The sequence below is a fragment of the Tyto alba genome, unplaced genomic scaffold (genome assembly GCF_018691265.1).
Source record: "Tyto alba isolate M040663 unplaced genomic scaffold, T.alba_DEE_v4.0 Super-Scaffold_9, whole genome shotgun sequence".
In the NCBI taxonomy this organism is placed as follows: Eukaryota; Metazoa; Chordata; class Aves; order Strigiformes; family Tytonidae; genus Tyto; species Tyto alba.
This window is the reverse complement of record NW_024881330.1, coordinates 23670490-23694289: the sequence shown is the minus strand read 5'-3', so window position 1 is coordinate 23694289 and position 23800 is coordinate 23670490. Positions and strand designations below refer to the sequence as shown.

At 40.9% G+C, this 23800-nt stretch overlaps 2 protein-coding genes across 6 annotated transcripts in view; one reads left to right on the top strand and one right to left on the bottom strand.

Annotated features, from left to right (window-relative positions):
- Positions 1-14207, top strand: part of VPS13B (vacuolar protein sorting 13 homolog B) — a 471233-nt gene extending 457026 nt beyond the window's left edge. For all 4 annotated transcript variants that reach the window (XM_042785990.1, XM_042785992.1, XM_042785989.1 and 1 more), the window contains 4 exons: positions 2664-2840; positions 5305-5407; positions 6054-6303; positions 12147-14207. In XM_042785990.1, the coding sequence (XP_042641924.1) occupies positions 2664-2840; positions 5305-5407; positions 6054-6303; positions 12147-12392 (776 nt within the window). In that variant the 3' untranslated portion in view covers positions 12393-14207. The remainder of the gene's footprint in view (positions 1-2663; positions 2841-5304; positions 5408-6053; positions 6304-12146) is intronic.
- A 2921-nt stretch (positions 14208-17128) lies between these two features.
- Positions 17129-23022, bottom strand: LOC104360376 (cytochrome c oxidase subunit 6C). Of its 2 annotated transcripts, none has more exons than XM_042785994.1 (4): positions 22897-23022; positions 21831-21958; positions 20058-20196; positions 17129-17247 (listed from the first exon to the last, which is right to left on the bottom strand). In XM_042785994.1, the coding sequence occupies exons 2-3, from the start codon at positions 21942-21944 to the stop codon at positions 20077-20079; spliced, it is 234 nt and encodes a 77-aa protein (XP_042641928.1). In that variant the 5' UTR covers positions 21945-21958; positions 22897-23022; the 3' UTR covers positions 17129-17247; positions 20058-20076. The 2 variants fall into 2 exon arrangements, with proteins under 2 accessions (XP_042641928.1, XP_032843777.1); XM_032987886.2 differs by lacking the exon at positions 22897-23022 and adding an exon at positions 22667-22809.
- Between the last annotated feature and the right edge of the window lie 778 nt (positions 23023-23800).

The window sequence follows — 23800 nt, the reverse complement described above, 5'->3', positions numbered from 1 at the left end:
GTAGGACACCGTAGCTGTCTCTAGACTACGAGAATGCGAGTGGGAAGGGAGGAACCGCTGCATGTGGTTCCATGCTCTGCTTCCCTGATAACCTACTGAAATCTGGGGTGGGAGACCTTCTTTGGTAAATCCATCCAGCATGGTGCTCCTGCCACCAACTTTATGTTAGAAAGGAAGAAGCCACATGGACACGGGGGACATCTGCTTTGCAGTTTCTTGTGCTGCGAGATGCCATGAACCTCACGTGTGTGTCACAGTTCTCTCACTGCTGTTGGGTTTTGAGGTTGCTCAGCCTTTGACCTTTTGTTTTTTGCCTTTGCCCACACATGACGCACACGGGAAAGGAGCTGCACAGTTCTGGCTTCCCCACACAAAGGTGATAGGACCAACCATTCCTTAATGAAACTAAAAGGTTGTAGTTTATTATGTGGTTTATGGGCATGACCACAGCACATGCATGAGTTATGTCAATGAGGTGCAATTTGAGATAAGAGATTACAAAGGGTGAGCAGAGCGGGAAGAGGAAATCATTGGTTATATTTTTTGCAGGTAGAAGGACAGGACTTGTGAAAAGATTTGATGTATGAAAGCACAGTGGCTTCACAGCAAGGTCAGAGCATGCATAAAATGGCAGAATAACAGCAAGTGTGGAAGTACTAAACAACTGGCTAATTAAGCTATATATTATTTGGGGTACTATATAAATAATCTTGTATAACACAGTCACAGCAGTTTCCATTCTGTTTCCTTGTCCTCTGGGCCTAATTCCAGCTGAGAAGTGCCTGGAGCGTACCACAGGTCCTTTGGAGTAGGCTCTTATTTATTATTACCTTATAACATTGCTCAAGTGTATTGCAGTAAATAATTTACTAGTGCTAGGACTTAGATGGATTACATTTAATAAGGCAGTAACTTCTGTTCTGAAAGTGCAGTTGCTGTGGATGACCTCGATAGATAGGGTGAAGGAGGTCACAGGGTAACATAATACTGTAACTTAGCAGAACACCAGGTATTGTTTTATGCCTTCAAATGTATCACAACTGTACGAAAGAAAAGACTGGACGAACAATCCCAATTGTGTAATGCGGTGTTGGGGTATTATTTTAGTCGAGCAGCTGGTAAGTACTAATGAAACAGAATTCAATCGAAAATTGTATCATTTCCATGGCGTGGCATTAAGGAAGCTTCGTGGTATTTGTGGTACAAAGGGTGAACATTCAGCTGCACACTCAACTTCAGTGAGTGAGCTCAATAAAAGCTGGGTATCACGTTAAAAATAGACCAGCATTTTCTGGGGAAATACTATACATTTATCAGTAAAGGATACTCCTATAGAAGTTGGAAGTAATCTCTCTAAGAGGACAGGGAGGCATTTATAGGGAATACAAGTTTCTTGAATTGCTGATAATAGTATCCCAGGGACAAGGATCTGGGGAAGTGTGTGCTGCTTCTAATCCTCGTCTTTTCTTTGGAGAGAACACCAGTGTACAAGGACAATATTAGTTCTTGTTGTTCAAAGTCAACAACTTCTCCGTTTATCCAGTAACGGTAACGAAAACCAGCTGAAAACTGGTTAGTGGCTAGCTGACTAGTGCATGTCGTGCTGGTAAACACGTGGGGCCAAATACCTCGGCTGTGATTGTCTGAACCGTGGAACTATGTCTGGATTGGCTTCCCCATACAAAGCAGAATCCTCAAGATGTCTGGGTTGCAGTAAAAATGCCTGGTTACCAAGGTGACACTTGGCTCTACTCCTTAAATAATTGTTCTGTCTTAATATTTGCAGCTGAAGGTGCAAACTGAGAGCTAGCCAAGGAGGCGGCAAACTTGCTTTGCACTGAGCAAAGAGCCTCGGATTAGGCAGACAGTTTTCTAACGAATGTCACTTTGTCCAATCCTTGTACTCTCAGCGATTTCCAAATAGCTTATCTATCAAAATTACAATAACTAGAGACATGTCTGTGGTTAAGTGGCTAGAGTAAACTTAAGATCAAAGAGACGTACCACCTCACATACCTGTTTACATTTAGGAAGATTTAAGTCGGAGTTCTCTGTTGATACTAAAAGCTGGGAAGGTCACTGTGTCACTTGTAAAAGTTTGACCCGTACGCATTAAAGTAAAATATGATCGTTTTCACAAAAAAGTAACAAAAAGTCTCAAAGTCTAATTCTGCTAATCTTAGTGATAAATCAAAAGTTGCATTAGCTTATGAACATTTCTGGCAGTGGAAGAGGATATAAAAATGATCTATTGAATACAGGCAGTTTTTATTCTCATGAAGTCAATCTCAGGCTTACGTGAAAATCTCATTTCCATAGCAGCTCAAGTCTTCTAAAACTGGTGCATTTTATTCCAAGCCCAACATTTTCAGAATTGCTACACAGAACGAGCTAAATAAACTAACTCAGCAAAAGCATTTAGCGAAAGTAGATGAAAGATGAAAACAGACTGTCAAGTTAAATAATCAGAATGTTTAAAAAAAAAAAAAAGGAAGTCAAGATTTAACTTAAACTGAAGCGAAGGTATTGTTTAGCTAATTGGTGACATGTAAATAGCTGTATGAGAAGGGGGGGGTACAGTTTGTAATCCAAGTGACATTCAGGTCCAGTAGTAAGATTTCCTGTGAATCTTCACTAATTACTGGGGGCTCTTGTTTTTCCAGGTGCAATTGCTGGGATCGTGGATCAGCCGATGCAGAATTTTCAGCGAGTATCTGAGGCCCAGGCTTCCGCCGGGCATAAAGCCAGAGGGGTCATCTCAGGAGTGGGGAAAGGAATCATGGGCGTCTTCACGAAGCCCATCGGGGGGGCAGCTGAGCTCGTCTCCCAGACAGGTTACGGTGAGTTCCTCTATTTCCTACATCTCCATTCAAATTTTAAAATGCTCTTCAGGTGCAACCTGCTGTGTCTGGCTTAGCTGGCTCGGTAGCTTTGTGACTGATCTTAGACTGATCTTAAATCTTAGAGAAAGATTTAGAAATGCCGCCGCTGAATAGTTATAAATGTTATGCTGGTTTTCTGAAAAGCCATCAAGTTGTGCTTCTCTCTTGTGTTACCGATCAGCGCCGTACTGCTGCAGAAACGCAGAATACAGAAAGCATGAAGTAATTCTTGGAATACAGTAGAATTAGTTACAGAAACATATGTGCTTACAAAAGAGTTTTTGACACAAAAGTATTAGAGCAACACTATATCCAATTAGAGCGTTGAGATTGCTTCGTTATGGCAAGGAAAGAGTTGTGCTATCTCTACACAGAGAGAGTTACGTTCCTGGGAGGAAGAGGTGAGGCATGTAGTGGGAGCATCCCCTCTAAACTGGAGAGCTGTGAGAAGACAGTCCCAGTTTTGGATGGCCAGGTAACCTTTTCACAACCTGAGATGGGTTTTCCAGCTAGACTGAGCACTTAGTGGCAGTGGTGGTGAATCCTCTCAGGTTGATGTGAATACTTCTGGATGACCAAACACTGTAAAAGATAAAAATAAAGTATCAAAAAGCAGTCATTTCTTTGCTTCCAGTATTAATAAGCCAAAGCTGTTGGTCTGGATATTTAAAAGAGGCAGAGGAGGCAGTCAGAGAAGAAAAGCAAGGAGACCTGTTGGTACAAGGGCAATGTGTCAGTAATTTTGCTTCACTAATTACACCAGACAAATCTTGAAGATTTAATCCTTTAATTGTTAGCAAAATTTATGTTTGTGATGTGTCGATTAGAATATGAGTAGTTCTCCTAGGGCTTAAGTTTAGGATATTGTTTCCATGCTTCCCATTACATTCAGAACTCATTCCTTGAAGCAATCTACTTAAAGAAATAATGAAACAATTATTACAGTTATTCAAATTAACTTTATCTTGTTTGTATGAGTTCTCCTGAATTATGCATCCCATAGGTGTAAAACCTGTATCGGTAAAATCAGAAACTTTTGTCTGTTGTCAGCTGCTTGTGCGTTGGTTTTGCTGCCCTTGGCATCGATCTTTCCAGATTTAATTCTGCTTCAGTCGTTATCGAGAAACTTGTAACAGTAGAGGGACATTTCTCATTGCAGATATGGTGTACAAGACATCATGTTTTCCATGAGCATGTGACAAAAAGAGCTAGCCAGGAAAAAACATAAAAACTGTATCAATAATAGCTGACAGTGCGTGAGAGGAAAACACACAAGAGTTCAAGTAACTCTTACCCACAACTGAATTGGAAGTGGGACCGTGCCCCTTGGGGGGGACCGAGGGGTGGGGGACCACACAGAAATAAACACATGTTCTCTCTTTCTCCATCTGTAAATAACATTTTCACTCACATAATGCTGAGAACCTCGGTAAGCCAACTGTTACAACTGGGATGCTGCTTTTAAGTATTACCATCAACATGTGTGCTAAAAATTAAAGGGTTTTTTTCAGTGCTGATGTTTTGTTTAAATTATTGTCCATTGTGTAAAAAGGAATCTAAGTTATTGACACCCTTGTGCAAAAATCCCTTTTGCTTCAATGGAATGCTTAATTAGACAAAAGAAAATGTCTTTGTTTATTTAAAGAGTAACTTTGCACTAAACTGTGTAACAGTAGTGCTTGCTGCATAACCTACTTCCTGCCTTGTAAAAATTTTTAAAACTACTTAATTTGTGAATTTTTTTGCAACCCTCATTCTTTCTGGTGACTGTACCTCATCTTTAAAACATCACAAGCCATCTGAAAGTGTACACACGGCATCGTCTTTAGCTTTGGATATTCTATTTAGAAACCTGTTTAACTGCTTCTTGTAGTCTGCATTCTGTGCTGGCACTAAGAAGAATTCACAATAAACCAGATGCCCCAGGAGATCTCATAAATGTATATGGATCTGTGTTTAACAGCTGGATTAAGTAACTGAACATTTACATACAGTATCTAGGCAAACTTGCCTTCTAATTTGTACCAATCGTGACACGTATATGGAAGTATTTTAATGTTAAGCATGAAAGTTAACAATGGTCTCGATTTTTTCTACAGAAATTCTAAGTGATGTGTCCGATCGTACTCTGAAATGATGGCTCTCAGGAGCATTATGTTTCTCTTGATTGCAAGTGTATGGCTGATTTTTAGAACACGCAGTGGGGTTTTTTTGTCTCTTGCTAATGCAAGATCACTGGGGTTAAGTGCACAACTCTTGCACTCTAATATTTAATGAATTATCTTGACTACAACTTCCAAAGATGTGACATCATTTTGGATCTGCACTATTTTATGAACTGTTCTAAACAGATGACATCACCGCAACGTGTAACTGTTTTGTAGAAAACAACTACTAAAAAACTTAAATTCTCTTACCACAGGTATTTTGCATGGAGCTGGACTTTCTCAGCTTCCCAAGCAGCGCTCTCATCCAAATGATCAACATGTTGAGCAGGCTCCAAATAGCCACGTCAAATATGTCTGGTAAAATTATTTAGACACTTGCTCATTTTTACATCCACATTGTTTATTAATAGGTTCTGGCCGGTGGTCAAGTTAAGAGGCTGCTTCCCTAGGAAAGGCTGAGTTATAGCAGTTTGTTTAGGAACATTAAACACAAAGGTAGTGCATAGAAACCCAATCTGCAAGTGATGGGCTGCTGAGCTGCTTCCAGCTTTGGAACTACAGAGCTGATTTTTATTTAATGGCATTCAGTGAGTTCTTATTTATCATTGCACTGAGCCCAAGAAAAATTCTGCACATCTCCAGAAACAGCTGTTAGTGAAGATAGCTTTATTTTCTGCGCTGAATTTGTAAGCCACTTCTCAGGGTAATTTTTCCATTAGGATGGGAAATAGGCTGACCTAGCATGGGCATTAAGCCAATTTTGCAGCAAATGATTAAGGAGTTTTGATAGTAACAGTTTCACATTTATTCTCTGAATCTTAAGTCTTGCATCTTCCAGTAACGGGAGATTTGGGATATATTCCCTGGCTTATTTTATATTTGTAGGTGATAGCTACAGGCTTAAGTAAAAACATTAGTGATCAAAAGAAGTCCTGGAGGATCCAATGCATAACACTGACTACTTTTTTTCTTCTTTTTTTTTTTTTCCTCCTTGGTAATGTAGGAAAATGCTGCAATCTCTAGGAAGGCCGGAGGTCCATATGGCCTTAGACGTCATGATTGTGAGTGGATCAGGCCAGCAGCATGAAGGCTGCTTGCTGCTCACCTCCGAGGTGCTCTTTGTGGTGAGCATCAGTGAAGACACGCAGCAGCAGGCGTTCCCCGTGACTGAAATTGATTGCCTGGAAGATGAACAGCAAAAAGACCTGCTGAAGGTACAGCTAAAACAACAGAGGGTGCCTTCTGATTTGGAGGTAAGGGCTTGAGTACAATTGTCACTCGACAATGAAGTTACACTGATGATGGTGCTTTTTGGGATACTCATCTTTGGGGCGGGAGGCCAGAGGCCTAAGTGCAAATCCAGGAGGCCTGCTCTTCCACACACCTCAGAGTTGACTGTGTTGCCCTTTGGATGAATGGGACGTGTCTCCTCCCTTCTGTCCTCTTATCGATCATGGCGTTCCCTATCTGTGACAGCAAATTTCTGGGGAAAAGGTAGGGGAAATCTGGGTTCTTGGTAAGCACCACCTCTTTTCTGAAGAGGTTCTCATGACTACATGTGCATGAGGTGTTTATTGTTTGGCAAGCCAGCATTGCTGCCTCAGCAAGAAAACAACAAAGCCACAGCAAGAACAGTTCCTTTTATTCTTCTGTGAATTCTGTTTTACCAGTTCAGTGATGCTGATCCATGCTCCTTTCAGCATGTTTCTTATCTTGTCACTTCCAGTGCAGTGGTCTTGCTTGGCAGTGGTCTTGCTTGGCTGCTAGCTGTATTTACTTCCTTAGATCTTCCTTCTTCTGTAACCATTAACTTTAAAATGGATCAGTTCTTTTGCTGAGATTGGATGCGTCAAGTGTTTGCCAGTAAAAGCATAAATCCTTCGTCTTTATATTGAAAGATCTCTAAGCCATTTGAATACTGAGGTTTTGGATAGATTATCTTCTTTTAATGGTAGAAGAATGTTATATTTTTATACTTTCGGGAAACAATGTTTATTGTATTAAATTCTCAAGTGGAATCATATGAGAGATCATTTCAAAAACAAACACGCATGTCCCTGTTGGTTTTTTTTTTCTTAAGAATTGTGTCAGGTAGTTCATAGACTGCTATACCAGAAATTTCTGTTTCAAGCATAAGAAAAGAACATGTAAAAAAAAACCATGAAGTATGAGGTGTGCCAAAAAGTAGGGGAGGCTTCAGCACCTTCAGTAAAATCCTAGCTTTACCAAAGCCACTGAAGAGTTTTGCTATTGATTCCAGCACAGCAAGGACTTCATCTGTGACATGACAGTGCTTGGATTTTTTTCTAAGAGCTTTTTTTAGTGCTGAATTCTCTGTTTACATTTATTGTTTTTCCACTAACCTCAGTCTCACAGAGCGCTGTTGACTGAAGTTGCCTTCCCTCACCACAAAGCTACATAAGGCATTATTTAAATTTCGATGCAAGTGGGCAAAGATCAGCTTTTTTTATCCCCGAGTGCTGTGTGGTTGCTGGAGGCACACATCAGACTGAATCCAGACTATCCTGCCCAGTCCAGAGCTACTGTCCTGGAGGGGAGAGGAAGACAGTTTGTGCTCCTTAAGGCATTTGTTGCACTCAACCCATCCTAACCCTGACTTTAGCACCAGCCCAGATCTTCTTTTACTAGGCTGTAGTCTGATGGCTCTTGTCTTTATATCCGGTTATCCCAGGGGTGAGGAATAGGCTGCTGCTCGGGGGGAAGGGCTGCTTGCCCAAAGGTTGGAGGCAGAGGGGCTGCCTGGCTGGGAGAAGGGAACGTGGGGGACAGGGAGCCCAAGTCTAGTCCCCACCGCTGCCGCAGCTGGGAACATTCAGGACTTCGGGGCCAGCGGCTTCTGTACGTGCACAGCACAACCCCACATGGCGTGTGCAGAGTCTGACGTTCCCACACACACGTGCTGGCACACACAGTAAATGTGACCTGCTGTGGACGTACTGGACCAAAGATGCGTTTTTTTCTGAAGTTCTGGATAGAAATACGGGAGTCTTACTTCAGTGGCATAGCAATGCCGGGAGCTGCCACCCAGCCACAGCACACAATCTCTTTTGCTGGTGCAGGCTCTTGAGAATGCAGTGAAAATGTATGGCACACCAAAAGTGGTGAGGAGACTGCCTGTCCCCCAGGCGGAGCAAAGTCAGTGATGGCAAGACAGCAAAAGCTGAAGGATGCTGTACAAAACAGACCTGGCAAAATATTCCTTCAGAATGCAGACACCAATGCTGAAATTTGTGTGAAAATCTAAAGAAATGTGCTCTAAGGAAAGCAGTGGAAAGCAGGGCAGACAAGAATAAGGAATTTTGGGGGTTTTTTTATGCTAAGGCAGCTACACAAGAAAAGATTCCAGAAGCTTCATAAAATTTTAGTAACTACCTACAGTTAAGTAATACTCTTTTGTAATTAGTGTTTATTATAGTTTTTTGTCTTAGTGGCATACTTAGTTTCATACTTAGTCATTTCCTTTCTGCAGCTGAGCATGTCACTCCCACAATGTGTGGGGTGTTGTGTGTAGTGCTGGTGCTGGTGGGAGCCAGGGCCTCCCCTTCCGCTCCCCGACAAAAGCTTCAAAAAACTCTTTGAATGTGATGAGGAAAAGGAACCTCAGGAGCAGCAAACTGCGACTTGTAGGTGAGCAGCCTCAGAGCTGCAGACCTACATTTGAATAGACACGACTCCTAAGTATTAATGGTAGGCCACCTCGCTGCACTGAAGCTGTCCTCAGCTGAAGTGCAGACACATCTGTACATGATGATGTTAGTAAAGATAGCCAGAATTTTTAGCTGGAAAATTCCCAGTCAGGTCAACCAAAATATTACGGTGATTTCAGCAAAATAGAGGCACTGCTACCAAATATAAATTACGTTTATTTTTCAAATTAATTTAGTCAAAGATCCTGGTAATAATACAACAAATTGAAACATTTCATTTCAACATTTAAAAAAATCCACGTTTTTGTCTTACTGCTCACAAAAATAATTGCCAAGTTTTGTTTCAGCTCTGCCCGAAACAGTTTCTCCCCTTCCCTCTCCTCAGCTTCTTGGAACTACTAGGAAACAAAACATGAGTTATTCTATAGCTGTAATCACCAGAGATGTTATAGAGCATGTTTTGACTCCTTCGGCAGTAGGTTTGCCTGATGGCTTCTTCACCTCCACAATATATAACTTAATCCATCTGGCTAGGAATAGCCTGGATGGATTCTTGAAAACTGACACTGACAACATTGTTACTGAAAGGGAAACATTAATTGTACTTGGATTATCTTCCAAAGTAATTGAGACACTGCTTGCTTCCAGACAGACATCAAACTCAAAAGGCTGCTCTTCCAGCTGCTCTTGGTACACAGCTTATAACATCAAGACGACGGCAAAAAAATTGAGGGGCCCTGGAATTTCAGATATTCCAGAAGTTCTTTATAATGATCTGCAACAGGATTTTCATGATAGTGCTACATGTTATCATCTCTGGAGCTGAAAACCAGTCTCTGTATTTTTCCAAGCGGTGAAAAGAACCCTAAAGGACCAGATCTCCTTAGTCAGTGTGCACAAAACAGCCCATCAGTGCTACATAAACATCTGGACTGCACAACAAAGGTGCTGTAGCTACTGCAGAGTTAGAATTGCTGAAGGCTTATTCCTTATAAGCCAGAACGAGAGGAATTTTAGAAAAATTCTGGAGTTCTTAACTTCCTAGCATGAAAGGACTTTAAGATTCCTCTAGCAGGTACATTAAGCAACCCGTGACTAAGTTTTGATTCACTGACTGGTCTGGCTATTAACATTATAGTTCTTCAAAGTAGTGGGCTAAGGCACTTGGTGACAATGTTAAGTCCCATTTAGGAAAAAATGCAGAATATCAGCAATGCCAAGTTTCTGTTGTTGTCTTGACAATATAAGCTAAACTGAAACTGGCTGGAGGAGCAGACAGTTGCAGATGAAGTCATCTGGAAGCAAGTAGGGTCCCAGTTGCTCTGGAAGACCATCCAAGCGCAGTTAATATTTCCTCCTGAATAATTATGCTGTATCTGTGGGATATAGCCTGGGGCTGAGTGAAGAATGGGTTCACAAGAGTAGGCGAGTGGGATGCCAGCACCCTTTCTACCCCCTTTGATAACTTGGGTCTTCTGGTCAGCGTGGAGGCAGAACGACAACCCAGCTGCCCCTGGGCTTACCTCCCTGGAAGCAGAAATCAGGAAAAAAGGTGGAGCTACCTACATGCAAGAGTTACCCCATAACTTAAAATCTAGTGTACGTAGGTGGCACTTCAGTGTATTTCTCTCCTTTCAATGGGTAGAACAGACTGCTGAGATACTTTTTCTGTGCCACCAGACTGAAGACGTGGTTCAGACACCATTCTCCACTGTTAGCTGTGAGCCTGCTGCAGCAGTCTGCCTTCTGACTTTTCCCGCCCTTTAAGGTCATTCATGGAAGCCACACTCTCCTCTGCCCATGTCATCATTTCCGCTGTTTCCAGGCACAGGCTCCAACCTTGAGCTTCGGAGCTTGTTCATGAGCCTGCTTCCTTTAGCATTTTTGTGGTGATGTTTGAAAAGAGGAGTATTTCTACTTGCTTAGCAGCAAATCCATCTCCAAAGGCATAGTAAAAAAAACAGAGGGGACTATTTTGATTTGGATGTGACACCTGTTACTATCTATCAGTCATATTAATTCTTCCTTCAAATAAGCAATGTTTTGTTTAAAATGAGCCTTTCAGTTCAGAGGTGTGACAAGATACTGACTGTGGATGTTAAACTGAATCCAATGGCACTGTTGGAAAATACCACCACGTCTGGTGAGGCAGGAGTGAAACTCTCTGAAAGAGATTCACAAGCTATCGCTGGATCCTTAGTGTGACATCCAACAAACAAAGACATTTTAAACTCTTCAAAAATTAAACTGGTCAGCAGTTCTCCAAGTATAAATAAGGAAGCGTCAAAGTCCAGCCTCGGGATAGCTTCTGCCTTTTTGTTCACTGTCATATTTTGGGAATAACTTATATTCTGAATGACTTTGCTAGTGATGCCACTGCAGCATCCAGGGTGGTATTTCTGAAATACATTTTTTTGAAACAATCCAACTAGCTTGATGCCTGCTTGCATGCTTTCCCTTCTCAAGCTTGCCATATTCATCTTCACTTTCTCCTTCAAAAAAAGCACATAGCAGATTGATCTTCCAAAGCCAGGCTTGCCCATGGCTTTTCATCTAATACTTTATCTGGTGGGAACCATACAGTAGATGCCACCTTTCTGATGACGGTATTTGTTTTACTGTCTTTTTTTCCACTAGAGGTAGGTTACTTGCATCCCTCTTGCTAGAGCCTTGAACTTCTACATATTCCAGCCTGCAAAAAGGGATTTCTGCAGAGGAGTCCTTCCAACTCATGGTGGTGGGAAAGACAGTTTGCATAGACACCTTAATTTCTTCTCCAGAAACAATATGCCCAAACCATCTTTAGTAAAACTCTTTCATTAAAAAAAATATAATTGTGTGGGTCATCTGACTCGGAATGGCTTTTTTGCTTACCAGAAGCAGATGGATATATTCTGTCATAGGACATTCAGCTAGAAGGTAGCTTCTAGTCAATATTTTAAATCAAGTAAGTTGAAGAGTTAAACTTAACTGCCCAGATATAGATATGGGCTGACTTTAATTGTACTTTGTGAGAAAATGCTTTTGCTAATTAGAATTGCAATTTGATAAGCACTGCCAAGAGCTACTGGCATTATTCTAAATGGGGTTCAAATGCTTTTCCTGTCTACAAAGAGTCAATCTGTTGTAAAGATCTACTCTTGACCAAGATGTCCATCCCTGAAATTCTCAAAAGATACTGCTTGAATTTTCTATGGCTGAGTCAAAGCTTCTCAGAAGTGTCCAAGACAGCAAAGGAAAGGACTAATCCACCAAGCACTAAACTGTGGGAGGACACGGTTGATTAAAATATCCATTAAACTATTGTAAGAAAGATCCCAGGGAGGAAGATTTTTAACTACAGAAAGTAATGTGGAAGTTACTGTCCTTACTGCTAAGTTCAGTTACTGTCAGTAACTCAGTAACTAATTTATCTTATCTGATTTCAGGCAGATGGAGCTAGAGAGAGACTGTCAGAACAACAGTACAACCGCCTTGTGGAGTACATCACAAAGACATCTTACCACCTCGCTCCCAGCACCTCGACAGTGCCAGCATTGCAAACTGTGGCTGCTGAACACCTTCCAACTATAATGAAAACATATCAGTATGTAGTTGATCCAAATTTTGCCCAAGTATTCATTAGCAAATTCACCATGGTGAAAAATAAAGCCTTGAGGAAAGGATTTAATTAATAGTTATTTGTGGTGAGTGTAGTAATACCTTGCCATTTTGAAAGTAATGCTTTCTCTGCAGTAACCTAGATCAGGAAGCATAATTTCTGAGGAGGTAGGAGATGATAACAAAGTTAAGCCCAATAGCTTTTCTAATCTTGACAACATTCCTGCTCCCTAGCCAAATACTAGTGCTGGAAGGGAAGTGTTCTAGCAGATGAATAAAGTGAAAAGGAACAGCCTTGCACTATAGCTCAATCAAAATCCTTTTTCTTTGCAATACCCAAAAATCAGAGAATAAGGAAAAATTGCATGCATACAGACATTCTCACCACACACACAAAATGTGTATCAATACCTACTATATCATATTTTAGGGCCTGCCAGTTCCTGTTATAAACCAGGTTTATAACTCAGCTGTAAAAACTTGCTCAAGGCTGAGCCTTTCCCCCCCCACACAAACTCCCCCCAACATCTACATCCTGAGGCAAAACATTTTCCCCCACTAAATCTGAAAAACCCAGTGTGGCTGTTTTAAGTTACTAGTGACAGCTGGGTTTTAGCACCACTTTAACCTTAAAATAGCTTCCTTTATTTGACTGAAGTTTTGCAGGACATTAGTCCTTAATGTAAACTAGTGCCTTTGTGTGGTTTGGAGAACAAAACATGAATTAAAACATTAATTTATTTTTTAAACTGTCTGTATACAGAAACTTTATTTTATCCACCATCAAATTTTCAGGACTTTCAATGTATATATGACATTGTGCATTGTCTGGAAGACAGTAATGTGCAGTTCAAAAATTTAAGAAACAGAGCTTAGTCTCCTTAAAATCTACCAAAAATCTGTAAGCTCAGTGTAACATAGATGTGCAGGTGCTACATATAGCCTTGTTGAGTCTCACTTACTTCTGATCTGCCACCACTACACAGGTCTCATTTAAGCCCTAATTTATTTTATGCTTATCACTTTTGAACAGATAAAACCAGGGATATTTAGAAACGTGACCTTTCAAATATGTTTGTGCTAAGCAAAGTGAGATTTTTTTTTTTTTTCCTTAAATTGATCTCACAGTATGGACTACAGGTGCCAATTACATTAATAGTCAGTAATACCATCATGATGCACTTACAATGCTGAACACATCAAGACAAAAAACCTTTCTAAGTGTCATCTTTTTCAGATGATTTACAGTTTGTAGTAGACAAGAAATCACTGTCTCTGGGCACAGTTAGATTACTTTATATGCCACATCTGGCTATGGCGATTTTAATTTAAAAAACAAAATCTTATTTGGTTTTCAACTACCCGTGTTACTTTTCTCCCCTTTTCTACGTACTTACGGACATGAATTTTGTCTGGGGATTCCTGAACACGACTGTAATTTCAGACAAGAACTGGAATAAAATCTGATCATCATTTGGAGCGGTTACATATGCTTTATAGTTAATAACATCTTTGCATACTTGATATGACCAAATGCACAGTAAATAAGAATGTAGTAACTGCAACGTTTCTCTCATGAGTTCTGTTTTGTTAAAGGGTATTTCTAAAAGCCGTGTCTCTTGTGTACTGAAAATACAGAAGCCTGGGATCTGTATTGTCCTTTTCTGACTGTGAAATAAATCCATCCATTATCAACATTTCACACAGTGATTTAATAACCTAGTCATTGTTTAAATAACACTATTTAAAAAATGTATATGTATATACACACACATGCTTTGTTCCTGAATATTTTATGGAAATAGTTTAATACCTCTAATTTTGCATACTGATGGATAAATTGTAATATAATGAGATTGTTTAAAGATAATAAAGCTATTCCTATAATACTTGTTTTTGTGAGCTCTTTGGTCACTCACTTACAAGGAAAAGAACAGGTCACTGTGTGGAACAGTGACAAGACAGACATACAAGCTTCACATAGACCCCGTTATACTCCAGTTGGTCACTGGATTTTGTCATGTGCCAGGAAATGCAGTAGAGCATGACAATACTTTGGAAGTAAAAACTAATGATTAGCTTGCAAAAAAAAATGTGTGCTGAATGGAATCAAAACAGCACTGTAGTCACCATTTGAATTAGACTAATCTGTTCATTAGTTACGTAGTACACAAACCAGCCAAGAGGATGCAAACACACCTGTAAAAAATGAGGGAAGTCGGCAATTCAATGTCTAAAAGTTTGTAGAGTGCAGCCATTGTTTAAGATACATTTGTGTTTCTCCTGAATTATATTCTCCTGGAATAAACACTTCCTTAAATTACACTCATCTTCAGTGAATTAAGCTAGTATCTTTACTGCGTTAGGCAGGTTCTTTCTCCCCCTCCTGACCACATGTATGGAAACATGTGTGGAGACAGCATATAAATCAGCTTCTCATACATATAAGCTGTGTGAACTATGAAAACAAAGTTGTCCAAAGAGCAGCTGCCTGTACTTAGCTGCTAAAGCACTCCAATGTGTACTCTTAAAACATGCCTATTCTCATAATGCTCCTTAGACCTGCAGAGCTCACAACTTCAAATCTATCTTTTTAGTTTGCTTCCAGAACAATCCATCATTCCTCAAACACTCAAGAATAAAGCAAGCCAGCCAAAAATTTGAATGGTCAGGCTTATACATGGCAAGACCTTCCTCAAAGTAGCTTTAAGTCAATCAGTTTCCTTTTACATATTATTTCATACATAAATACAGCAAAAACCTTTACAGACAGTTGGGATGGTCTCAGAGCATGTTTTTCAGCTCTGCATCTCCTAGAAACAGCATGTCAGACCCTGTAACAAGCAGCTGATTAGAGGCTGTCACACAGGTCTTTCTTGTACTATACTGAGGCCCACTCCCAACCATTTGCAAGGTAGGATTAGCCGAACTCTTGCTGGAAAAGGCAAAAAGAAAAAAAAAAAAAAAAAAAAAAGGGAAAATTGATGGGTTGGTGCTGCTTTCAGAAAAGGTTAGCTCTTCTGCCTACTCCCAGGTTAGGTACCCAACTTTGCCCTCCCTCCCTGCTCCAGAGGAAAGTGAGCTAAGGGTTGGTTGGCAGTGCCTGCTGAAAGGACGTACTTGCTTTGCAGCCACTATGAAACCACAGTATCATTATACAGAAAGCAACACTTACAACCTGCACACTCTAAAAGCACAGACACAGAAGTCAGCGCTCACCTTTCATTGTTGTGCTTGAATACATTTGAGCTCTGCTGTATGGCCAAAAAGCTATCATCATCATCTTCAGTCACAAGACCCATTTGTTTAAATCGGCACACACTGGTAACTGAAGGAACACAGGCTGCAATAACTGCTGTTGGCTGTAACAGGTCAGAAGAAACTTAGAATTTAAAAGTAAATTAATTCATAGCAACTGGGAAGAATATAGGGGCTAGAGCTGCAAGGGCAGTTAGGTCTATTAGCCTGCACACCTGGCAGTAGCGGGTTTCTTTGCCTCTGAAGCTGTCAGTATGACTAAAGACACCTGGCTCTTTAAACCTGCAGCCATGCCTGAGAGAATGTTAGTCAGTACTTAATGGCATACAATGTTTATACTGTACATTGGGAAGATAAATGGGTATCATTTGCTATTGTTAAGCTTTGGTTTACATTTATAGGAGCAGGGGTATTTTGATTACTAGATGGTTTCCCCTGCACCACTAAATGTCATATCCTTTCTTTACTTAAAGGAAGCACAGCCTGCATGGAAAGTTTAAAGAAAATCCCATATTGCTCCGTAACAGTGTTCTGGAACAAATACATTACTTATGTGTTCTCATTAGTCCAAATGTTGCTCGCAGATACCTATTAAGTGTTAAGCAGTTAATGATCAATTTAAGATAATGAGTTACCCCAAAGAGGATTTGAACTGAAGGCCTTCAAATACGACCCAGATGGCCTCATTTGTCATACTTCTTCACACAAAGTCATCCCTCCTGTCACACAATCAGCTTTGACCCCTCTCCTAGGACCCACATTCAGCAATCAAGAGCTACAGTCCTAGCACCATCTTCAGCCTCAGCAACAGGCAACGCACAAAGTACATTCCAAACGATGGGTAGCGTGGCAGAAGGTAGAGCATCAGGTCTCAGACCACACAGAATGTAGCAGAGATCAAAACTATGTTTAGCTGACTACTTCCAGATATTAAAAAGGTGTATGTGTCTAGAAACAGCATGCAAAGATTTTCATTACCACAATATCCTAAAATAAGTAGTTCTTATTTTGTCTGCTTTTTACCCTCTTTCCCTCTGTATATCAAATACACATGAACATACCTGTAGTTCAGAGGCATTTTCCAATTAAGAGTAACATACCATGTATAAGAGTGGGCATTTGCACAGTTTATAAGTCTTGATACAAGTCTGCTGCTGTAAGGAAAGCAATGCAGTGATGGCAGCAGAAAAATATAGGAAGGTCAGCTAGTATATTTGCAGAATTCCTCTACAAATTCTTTCATATCAAAGTCAGTTCACCTTCTGAAGCCAGAAGTAATGCAGATCCTTCCAGAGATCCAGCCTCTCCCTTCCTGTAACAACTATCCTCTTGCATATTCCCACCAGCAGCCGGGAGAACCTCGCTGTAACTGCTTAGGGATATACTTCGTTATCAAATGTGGAATCTGGCCAAAACAGAGATGCAAATAATTCCTGGGGGAAAGAAAACTAGACTTAAGTCATCTTGAGCAATTTATGAAGACTTTCCACCACTATTCCCAGCATCTGAGCATTTAAGCATTTCAACATTAATGAAGACAATTAAGCGCCACTGACATGTATTTTATTTATTGAGTTACATTAGAGCATGCCATGCACTGAAGTGCATTACACTTTACAATTCAGTGAACAAACAGGTTCGGTCACCAAGTCTCCTTAGACCGAAGGGGATCTGCAAGATAAAAAAAAAAATTATGTTGGACAAACATCACGCTCTAAGTAAACATATTAGTATGTATGAATGCAAAGCAATAGAGAGAAATGTTTATGTGGTGGTTTAGTCTAGAGGAATTCCCCCTGTTATTTCCTGATGGTTTAAGATTCACACACCCTTCATGTGGCAAACAGAAGTGAAACATGGAACAAATCAAGAGCTGGAACAATCCTGCACAGCACGTCAGATTCACTATACACAATGCACTGATAACTGAATCAATCTTGCTAAGGGCCTGAAAGAGAAAGGAATGCAGCTTTCAGATAGGAGCCAGAGAGGAAACAAGTGGTGTAGGCAACCTACCAAGGAAGGAAGAAAACCAAATTTAAATTGCTTCTCCCCATCATACTGAACACAATCCAAGACCAGCTGTGCTCCATGACAAGAGTCATGCAAGTGATTAACGCTGATCTCTTAGCTTGCCCCTTTATTCTACTACTGAGCACACTGCAGAGGTAGGATACTCCTCAAATGTATACTTGCACTTCGTTTCCATTATCTGTATCACCACACGAAGTCCATGCCAAGTAGACGAAACTGTAAATTCACACCTAGGTGCCAAGCTGCCTGCATGCCCAGCAGGAACAAACTTGGGGCAGAGTGCCAAGCTAACACCTTAACTCATGAATTCTCCTCCCTGCCTACCCCACCCTATCCTCAATTTTGGGGCTAAACACTGATTGCAGACTGAGCACTCAACAAGGTTAAACCACTGTATTTACTGCCACATACAGAATACAGTGCAGTAAAATGGGAGGTGTAAAGCATGCATGTACCCTGTAGGTAACTATACCAAAGACAGCATCAAATTCAATCTCCATCCCACTTCCATAGCTAAGATTTAAGCTACTGAAGAAAATGAAAATGTCTTCCATCTGTTCTGTGTACTTGTTCTTTTCACAGACTTTCCAGAACATCTGAAACACTGTCATTGTTTTCCCCTTCTGTTTAGGTATTCATGTGCAGGCACCAAAAAAACCAGACCTCCTTCTACTACGAAAGAGTGAAAAATAGCAGTTCGTATATAAATAGACTAAGGAGTAAGAAACATCAGCAATTCAAACAAAATTACATATAAAGATTTGTCTTTCACATTTTCTTTTGAGCTGATGTAATTAAGGAATGGAAGAAATGTTTAGGAAACATTTCATTTTAACAGGTGCACACAATGTGCAACTTTGGGGGTTTTTTTTAAGCTGCAAATGGGAGCATAAGCTAACAGAGTGGAGCGCTATTTGCACTGAAAAAAAATCCTGCTCATGATTTCAATTAAATATTCAACATGCATCCTTGTTGACAGTGTTTGTTTCAAATGATTTTAGCACCAGATGGCCTTTCAGAATACTCTGATGAAGGCCACCTGACTAAAGAATGCAATTCCAGTGTCTAAGAAAGTTTAAAAGTGTCTATATATTAGCAATACAACTGAACCAAAGGCAGAGTTACCAAGATTAAAACCATGTAAATGTATCAGTTCATTATTTATCTTTGTTGCAGTCATAGCTAAAGAACATCAGTTTCCCCCTCTCACCAAAAAAAAAAAAAACCAACAAACAAACACCCCAAACACCAAAGGGACTGCCACAGTCTTTTCTTTTTAAATTTGTTAGAAGAGCTGGAGCTCTGCTTTTTTTATGTCTTTGTGTTATGCAGAAACAAGATAGTTGTAGATTGTCACACAACAGAATTTAGTATTAATAGCGTTAAGTACAAATCTTTTATTCAATCTTGCTGCTTTAAGCAAAGAGGCTGAGAAAATCCAGCTGGCCCAAATAATTAGAGACACAGATTATCACATAATGATCACAATATGAAAACATTCCAAAAGAATGAAAAAGCTATCATTCCAGATTAGTTTGGAATCATTTTAAGAGAAGCAGAGATCTCAATGTAAGAAATTTGGATCAAGAAAGGGGGAGGAATTCTTTATTGAGTTGTCACGTCATGAGCTTGTGCAGTTTAGTAACTATGCTTACTAGTAACTACGACAAGGTTGAAATCATGACTTTTTTTTCCCTGGTGTTATGACAAGAAGTAAAGGAGAACAAAGTTTGGTAGTCTTCAAACAAAAGGCAGTGTTAAGTGCTAGGAAAATAGTTTCATGAACAAAGTTCTATTCAAGCTTAATTCAGTATGGCAAAAATCTAAATATTAGTACAGAGAGCTGTATGCCACTGCGGTTTTATATATATACATATGTATGCATTTAAATATATTTCCCCTCATGACTAGTTATCTTCCCCCTCTCACCAACTTCAATAGACAAAAGGACGTACGGAAGCTGTCCCTGTTTCTTATGTCAAGATGTATGCTAAGAGAGAGAAACAGCCTCTCCCTTTTCTCATTCACTGTACCACCACAAGTAGGTAAGTAGATAGCCCGAAGCGAAGCAGTTCAAGATGTGACAGCATCAACATAACAATGATATCAGGCAAGTCTTACAGATTAATACAAAAGCTTTGTCTCCTCTCCAGGGCTGCATGAGGGAAAGGCCTGGCATCGCTCTGTGCAAGTCTTTATATCACACAAGTTAAACAAATTACCCAAAAGGTATTCAAGAGCATTCTACTCTGCCCTTACTCTCTGCTTCCCAGTTCTCTATTTCTTCATGTTTTTACTACCTGGTGGTCTCTCAGGTGCAATTTGTATCCTTCTTCTTTGGGAGCACCTTTTTATTTGATCAAAAAGGAACAACCTCCAAATAGAAGCACAGTGTTTCACTGAAACAATCTAACTTACTCTTGTTCTAATGCAGAGTACTTTATTACCTGTAAATGCAGGTTACCATCATTTGGGTGGTGCAGACTCAAACACACCAGCTGCTCTCATGGCTTCAAAGTCTTTCATGGGATCATAGTTTTTATAGAACTCTGCATAAGCTCGCTTTCTGGGATCAGCAATTCCAAACTGGAAAGTAACACACAGAAAATTAAAGCTTGCAAAGATTTAAGAACAGAATTTTTTTCCTATTAGTGCTATGATTTGTATCAGTGGATATCAGTCTAAAAAGCCATTAGCTCAAATTAGTAAAATATTGCTTTGTTCCTGTTAAAATCCACAGTTCAGGCTACCTGACCACTGGCCAGGAAAACAAATGTCTGAAGTGAAACCTTAAAAGGAAAGTCCGTTACAAGATATCACATTACATTTTTACCATCCAGAAACACTCCACCTATATTAACACTTAAGTGTCCAATGCCATCCCCGCTAACAGTTTTAAATGTAAAAAATGCCATTATGGCAAGTTTGGTGCCTGTGGGCAGCTGCAAAACTCTAACTCCAGATAAAACGGCATCCTAAAACAATGTATTACATTTGAGCTACACTGTAGGTCAACTACAGAAGTCTGGTAAAATATTACAAGACTGTCAAGCCACTCTTACAGCTCACCCACATAAAAAGACACAATCCAGACTCCTTGGACACTCATTCATCTGAAGCAGGGGACATGCTCAAAAAGCCCCCCAAAATGTGAAGGGAGGTCCAAGGTGGGTTTGTCCAACAGTATCTAACCTGTAGTGAAGTAAATCACTACTGAGATCCACTTGTTCTAAATACGGTCTGCTGCCTTACGAGTGTATTAATGTGGGGGTGACAGATAACGTATAAAACTACAGACTATTGAGAAAAATACATTTTAAGTCTGACTATAAACAAACTTTCCTACCTCTTGGAAGATGTGTTAAGTAGATGCTGAGCTTTAACCGTGAAAGCTTATTGTTTCCAACAGATATCTGTTGACCTGCGTAGTTTGTCGACTATGATACCTTTGTCACTAAGAACCTGAAATTAACTTAATTTCTAGTCCCTTTTATCAACAGCTTCCCAAATACTCAAATGCTGCAAACAGTATATGAATTAGTTCAACAGGCAAACCAAGGTCCATTTCTTCCACAGTGATGCAGACTGCGGTGCTTGCTTTGTGTATGATATGGTAATTATTTACTAAAGGCACTCAAGAACAACTACCACTCTTATCTTTGTCAGAAGTCTCTTAATGACCACAGAAAACAAACTCCAATCTGTGCGTTTTTTGGAAATGTAATGCTCTATTTCCACGTGACACATTAAAAAAAAAGAAAAAAAGCACCATACTAGCCTTCCCCACACTGATATCTTCAGTGTGAAGGATGGGGTTTCCAAATGGCTTATGAGTAAGTTTTCTGAAGTCAGTCTAGAGATAAAATAAGACTTTGACAACTCTCTTGAGTCTCAGATACCATGACAGAGACACAGACTATCTATAGTTAATGTGTGTCAATCGTGCAAATGATCAAGAGTAGTCTAGGACTAGAAGACTCAAGGTTAAGTTGTCACAAATTGCGTGATCTTGATTATACAGCTTAAAGCATCAGGTTATTCATATCATTTCTTCAAATGAAGATTAGGAAGATTTATTTATGTTCTGGAAACATGCTTACAAAAATACATTACTAAAGCTTTCTGATGAATAGCTCAAACAAATCTCAACAAAAAAATATTATGACTTCTGAAAACAGTCTAATGAGTTCAGTTTATAACTGAATGACTAGAGAGCTCACCTTGTATAAAGCTGCACATCCCACAGACACAAAAAATGCCCCAAATAAGTGAAACTTCATCCGCCTGGCCAAAAGGCGCCGCATTTGCGGCTTAGGCAATAGCGCAGATGACATGGCGATTATATTTCCTAAAAATAAATAAATAAAAAGACAGAAAGAAAAAAAGAAGACAATTGTGGGACAAGAAGCCTTACTTAAATAATTTTCTGTAGCTCTACTTTAGAAAGATTGCGCTTTTTGTATTGTGTAATAATCATTTTCACAACATAAACAACAGTGCTCCTCTCTATTTGACTTTTCAATGAGAATATTTAAGGGACAAGATTCAAGGTCAAGCTATTTATGAATCTAAATAAATTCTTATACTCTTTATATATGGTACCCATGGAATCAAGGCTGGCCTTCACTGTTCACACTAAATCCTCCACTCCCTGCAAGGTCTACCATTTCACACCTGCTGTTTACATCAGAGGACATTCAGAACATTGATCAGATTTTATTAATTTCTAAGGAAAAGCAACAGGACTCGAACCAACCTGTGGTTCGTTTTTTAAAAATTAACCACAAACCCTACTGCACTGAAAGGGGTTTTTTTGCTTGTTTGTTTGTTTTTCCTGTTCGTTAAGATTTTACTAATAACCTACAAGGCCTGAAAAGGGCAGGCCTGTCTAAACGGAGCGGGAGCGCTGAGTAGGAGGCGGCCCAGCTGTTCCCGCAAGGGCCTGGGGCTGCCCACAGCCGCGCACGCTCACTCTCCTCTCACGTTTAAGAGGAACCACCGCAGCCAGGTTCCCCGTTACCGGAGAAAGGGCCGCGGCCTGAGGCAAGCCCCTCACCGGTGTGTGTGTGTGTCCCACACGCTGGCGGCGGCTCCTCGCTGCCCTCCAGCAGGGCGGCCGCTGCCGCAGGGCCCGTCCCCTCCCGCCTCAGGGACGCGCAGAGGTCACGGGCTGCGGAGCGGGGCGGCGGCGGCCGCGGCGAAGCTGGGCGGAGCGGCGGCCGTTGGCGTGAGGGGAGGGATGAGGGGACACGGCGGGAGGGGGAGGGAGCGCGAGCGCGGCCTCACCTCAGCGCGGGCCCAACCAACGTCCTTCCGCCCCGCCGGCCGGGCAGCCTCTGCTGCCCCGCTACCCCGCATGCGCGGCGGGCGGCGGCGCGGGTACGGCGAGCGGCGCGGCTCAAGCGCGGCCGCGCGCGCACTACGCTCTGGCGGGGGTGGGCGGTGGCTGAGGGGGCCCCGCCGGGCCGGGCCGGGCCGCGCCGCAGGGCAGCCAGCGAACCCAGGCAGCCGTCGTACCGGAACGCATGAAATCATAGTGTTTGTAGCGCTTGCGAAGGACGGTTGGCCAAGCCTAGAAACAAACTAAGCAATATGCAGTGCTCTGTAGGTACTCCTTAGCCTGGTTCCGTACCTGTCTTGGAAATGAGGCACATGGGTGATTTGCCCGTGGTTTCCACCTAATCGCCACCTGCATGTGGTATTGTTATCGGGTTTATTCCTGAGGAGTCACTGTGGGATTACACTAAATGCTATAAATTCCTGCCTTGAAAAAACTGAAGCCCCTCCTGTGCAGCCGGGTATTAACTGAAGCCTTTCACTCCTTTGCCAAAGCCAGCAGATCCTGACATCAAATGACTAAGGAGACGGGCCCTTAATACTGAAGAAAAGTTGCTTTTCCTTTGGTGGGATTAAAGGAGAGGAAAGTGTCAGTAGAATACTGCAGAGAGAGAACTCACATGGCCGCAGCTACAAGCTGGGAGAATGGTCTTAGCAACAGCAGTCTACATAGATGCAACTTGGACTACATTCCTCAGACTGAAGAAAAGTTTGTTACAGTAGGTCAGACTGAAATGAAGAATGTCCGTCCAAGAGTTTTTTCCATGTGGACAAACACAAAAAGCCAAATGTTAATCATGTCATGCAGAAAGAATGACAAGATATATCTATAACCTGATTGTGGCATCTAAGG

What these genes read in the sequence shown, in the direction of transcription:
- LOC104360376 (XM_042785994.1), bottom strand. Translation starts at nt 21,944, where the DNA reads ATGTCATCTGCGCTATTGCCTAAGCCGCAAATGCGGCGCCTTTTGGCC. An exon ending in GATGTGCAGCTTTATACAAG is followed by an intron (nt 20,197 to 21,830) that starts GTGAGCTCTCTA and finishes GTTACTTTCCAG; the next exon opens with TTTGGAATTGCTGATCCCAG.